The 4,143-nt window shown below is 32.2% G+C and overlaps 1 protein-coding gene across 1 annotated transcript; it reads left to right on the forward strand.

The window, feature by feature from the left end:
• Window positions 1–282: 282 nt before the first annotated feature.
• On the forward strand, window positions 283–2,650 carry LOC149415906 (uncharacterized). Its single transcript, XM_089641816.1, has 2 exons — window positions 283–470; window positions 2,232–2,650. Exons 1-2 carry the CDS (start codon window positions 417–419, stop codon window positions 2,643–2,645), a joined length of 468 nt encoding a protein of 155 aa, XP_089497942.1. The 5' UTR covers window positions 283–416; the 3' UTR covers window positions 2,646–2,650.
• The last annotated feature ends 1,493 nt before the right edge of the window (window positions 2,651–4,143 follow it).

Raw genomic sequence — 4,143 nt, forward strand, 5'->3', positions numbered from 1 at the left:
ATCAACACTATTAATTTTAATTTACCTTAATTTAATCATAAATCATTATTTATTGTTAACTATGTACCTAACACAACTGTATTACTTGTTACCTATCTTTGTAAATATCAAAAGAAACATAAAACATATAGAAAGATTGTAGTGAGAATGTTTGTAGGCACATCGTTCAAGAGATGAAAGAGGTTTGTTATGAATGAATATATAAAAATAATAGACAAATAAATGTGATGCCATCACAGGGTTATGATCATGTGGCTGATTATATTTACACAGATATTTCGTCATATTGGTGAAATCAAGTATTTTAGATTTTGCTAACATATTCAGTGATCATTTTGTATATTTCCTAATAAATTTAGGCGTAATATCCGAGGGTACACATATTATTATAAAGCGAAAGAAAATAAGTGACACAAATGGAAATGTTTGGGAAATTATTGTTCGTGGTGGTTACATTCTTGCACGTGGCCGTGAGTATTTTTTATAATATTTTTGTTATTGATTTGGACACGGTGCGCATATAGCACACATAGCTCCTGTAAGATCTCACGTCATTGTGCTATATCCCATGTTTCACCTTATTCCCTTGACATAAAGTATAGTTACTCTTAAAAAGTTCAGCAGGGTTGTCATTGAGTGTTTGGTCATGTCTTCTGCTTCCTGTCATTTGAATCTGCTGTCTCTCTTGTATCATGTCTCGTGTCTTCCATCTGCTATCCCTGCCATCTCTGCTATTCCTACTAAGTCTCCTATCTCCAATGATCTCCTGTCTCTTGTGTCTCTCGTGTCTGATGGAATCTATCTTGTCTCTTCCCCTATCTCTTCTCTCTTGTCAACTGTATACGGTTTTTTATCTCCTGTGTCTCATGTCTGCTATATCTACTGTCTCCTGTATCCTGTATTATATGTCTCCGGTGTCTGATATGTCTCCTATATCCTGTATTATATGTCTCCGGTGTCTGCTATGTCTCCTGTGTCTCATGTCTGCTATATCTACTGTCTCCTATATCCTGTATTATATGTCTCCGGTGTCTCCGGTGTCTGCTATGTCTCCTGTGTCTCATGTGTCTCATGTCTCCCATCTCACGTACGTTGTCTTTTGCCTCTTGTCTCTTGTTCCCTGTCTTATGTCTCCTGTCGTCTCCTGTATCTGTCCACTGTCTCCTGGTTAGATCACATGATAATCAACGTTTAAATAGACACTAATACAAAAAAAAGTATCTGAGCCTTCTTCCCGTCAAAACTAGATATTGACACCATAGATGAATGGATGCTTTACAACTCCAACCGCTAATAATACTTTCCACTTCAAATACTGTATCCAGATTTCTACACCTTATAGAAGAATAGACAAAATATTACAACAAAAATTCTGGTTATTTAAATATTAAATTTAATTTATGATATTTATCAGTATAGTAGAAACGAGGATACCAGTCCACAATGGAGTGCTCATACCCACACTGATTTACGGCAGTGAGGTTTGGAATTGACAGAGGAAGGATGAAAGTAGACTGAATGTCGTAATAAATAGAAATAAGATCTCTAAGGCGTATGTTTGTAAAACTGCGATTCAAATGTAGAGATTCAGAAAGTATGCATATCTGATTTAAGCGAAATTGAGAAGAAGCTACAATCCAAAAATGTGTAAATTCTTGGTATGCCTTATATCGGCATTAAAATCTCTTGAAACTGTCACAGATAATCTTGGCCGTAATATTGTATTTTTTTTAAAGTTGTTCCATTTATGAATTCATACATTTCTATTGAAAAACTACATTTTTTAGTAGTTTACATTTATGTTTTATATTGAGTAACTGCATGTTTTAATTGAATTCTACTCAAGGGAAACGATAGGAAAAGCTTCAATTTATCTAGATCATATTTTTTGTATTCATAATGTAAACCGATTCGTTATAAATATCAATCGGAAATAGTGATTTAGCATTAAGCTTCGCCTTAATATGATTAGGAAAGGAGTGTACGACGTGAAAGTGAATGGCAAAAGAAACGAGGACACCCAGAAAAGAAATCACAATTCAGAGAATCAAATACTTTAGTCGGAATTTTATAAAATTAATAATTATTAGACGATGTATAAATGTGATAGAAGCTGTTAATTGAGATTGAGCCAAGGCAGATTTTTGTGAAGGACCATCCTCTTTGCTTACCCTTGTGGGGAAAATGCTGGGACTTCGAACTAGGCAGTAATTATATATCATCTGTTTCAGCATTCTCACCCATCTGGAAATAGTGAATTCGAAATTGAAGGCAAGAAATTCTACCCAGTAATCAGAATGCTGGGACCTGGCTTCAAAAACGACCATACAGTTCTCGATAAGCACATTTACCTAAAGGGAGACTTCAACAATGATGCAAAGACAACTTGTCGAAATGGAGACGATTTCCAAGACGACAAATCTCTACTGGATCTGGCCACAAAAACCCACAAAGATGAAGGAACTATCGGGACTGAAGGAAAGAAATTGATTTTCAAGGGAAAAGTTCCTGTCGACTGGAAAAGCCTTTTGGACAACGCTAGGAATAAATCAGATAAGCCAGTATTTGACACGACAGGAAAGACTTTGGTTTATCGAGGAATTGTTCCTATAAAAATGATTGGCTTAAAAAATAAATTGAAATAAAATAAAAAAATCTTAATTCGTTTCTTTTTATCACCTTTTGTTGTTAGTTAGAGTTGGGCAATTCTAAGTTGATTACCAAAATACTGCTATGGTCATTTCAATGAAAGTTTCGAATCTGAATTGTGATAATTCATCAGGGCGATACTGAGAGTACTTTCTACTCTAGAAAGTTGCATGTTGGGGTAGGATTGTTTCCGTGATTATCTCTGGTTCTGTGCCTCTGAAATAAATACAGTTTTTGAATACATTAATGGTTTTGTAAACATTGTTCAAAAACGTTAAAAAGTTAAAAATAAAGAAAAATTGTCACTTTCATCGGTTTTTTTTAGCTTGGGGTCGGAATGTTTTCGTAACAATCTCTGGTTATTTTGCTCCGAATCAAATACAATTTTTTGATACATATATGGTTTTGTGATCTTTAAGTATTTCCGAAAAAAAAACAAATTATAAACTTTATTTTGCAATGTTTCGCTTGAAATTCTACACAACTGACATGATTAATATTTAGTAATTGGTATTATTGTTACATATTTACAGCCTTGTTAATAAAAAAACACTTACAAACCGTTAAAAATACTACAATTTCTGTTTCAAATTATTACTAATAAAAAATGTCTTTAACTGTCTGCAGAAGAGTTGGAAACGACGCTTTGTGGTTTGCAACATGTCTTGAAAAAGTTAACTTATTTCTGATGTATTATTTTTGAGTTTACTGTTATCGCGCGAATTCAAAATGAGCTACAAGCCAAAAATGTGTATATTCTTGGTTTACATTATATTGAAGGTAATATGCATTAAAATCGCTTGACAAATGAGTCTAGAAACGTTCCATTTCAAGCATTTTTGGAAATAATTTATTTATTTTGTAAATAATTTTATAAGAAAGCAAAAAAGTTAATCAAGTGAAACTGTCACAGATAATCTTAGCTATAATACTGTATTTTTTAAAAGTTGTTTCCTTTTTGCGTTTATAGTGAAAAAATATTCTTTTAGTAGTTTGTATTAATATTTTTTATTCAGTAATTTTATTTTTTTATTTGTATCCTACTCAAGCGAAACGATAAGAAAATCTCAATTTATCTAAAACATATTTTTTGGTATTCAAAATATACAGCAATTCGTCATAAAAATGAATCAAAATATTGATTTGGCATTAAGCTTCGCCTTAACACGAATTTTATTGTTTTTTTAATAACATAAATGCCCTACGGACGTGTATGTTAATATAGCTTTGGACAAAGACACTACCAATACCATGCAATAAAAGCTTTCAACAGTTTAAAACTTGAAATTAAAATTGAGGAAGATAAAAATAAATTCACACGCAAAATTACAAAATGGATTAAAGAACAAAAAAGACAATATTACCAAAATTTCAGAGCATAAAATACAAATAAAACCTTCACGTAACACACAACACCAATATAAACACACATCACTCACAAACACACAAGATTATTTTCAATGTACTATTTTTTTTTAATTTTAAATATATCAT

This window comes from Hesperophylax consimilis, chromosome 17 (assembly GCF_061612785.1).
Source record: "Hesperophylax consimilis isolate HC1 chromosome 17, BYU_Hcon_1.0, whole genome shotgun sequence".
NCBI classification, from domain to species: domain Eukaryota; kingdom Metazoa; phylum Arthropoda; class Insecta; order Trichoptera; family Limnephilidae; genus Hesperophylax; species Hesperophylax consimilis.

Bases quoted from the DNA above. Each gene is read 5' to 3' on its own strand.
- LOC149415906 (XM_089641816.1), top strand. From the start codon at position 417: ATGGAAATGTTTGGGAAATTATTGTTCGTGGTGGTTACATTCTTGCAC. The intron at 471-2,231 runs GTGAGTATTTTT...CATCTGTTTCAG, and splicing joins TTACATTCTTGCACGTGGCC to CATTCTCACCCATCTGGAAA.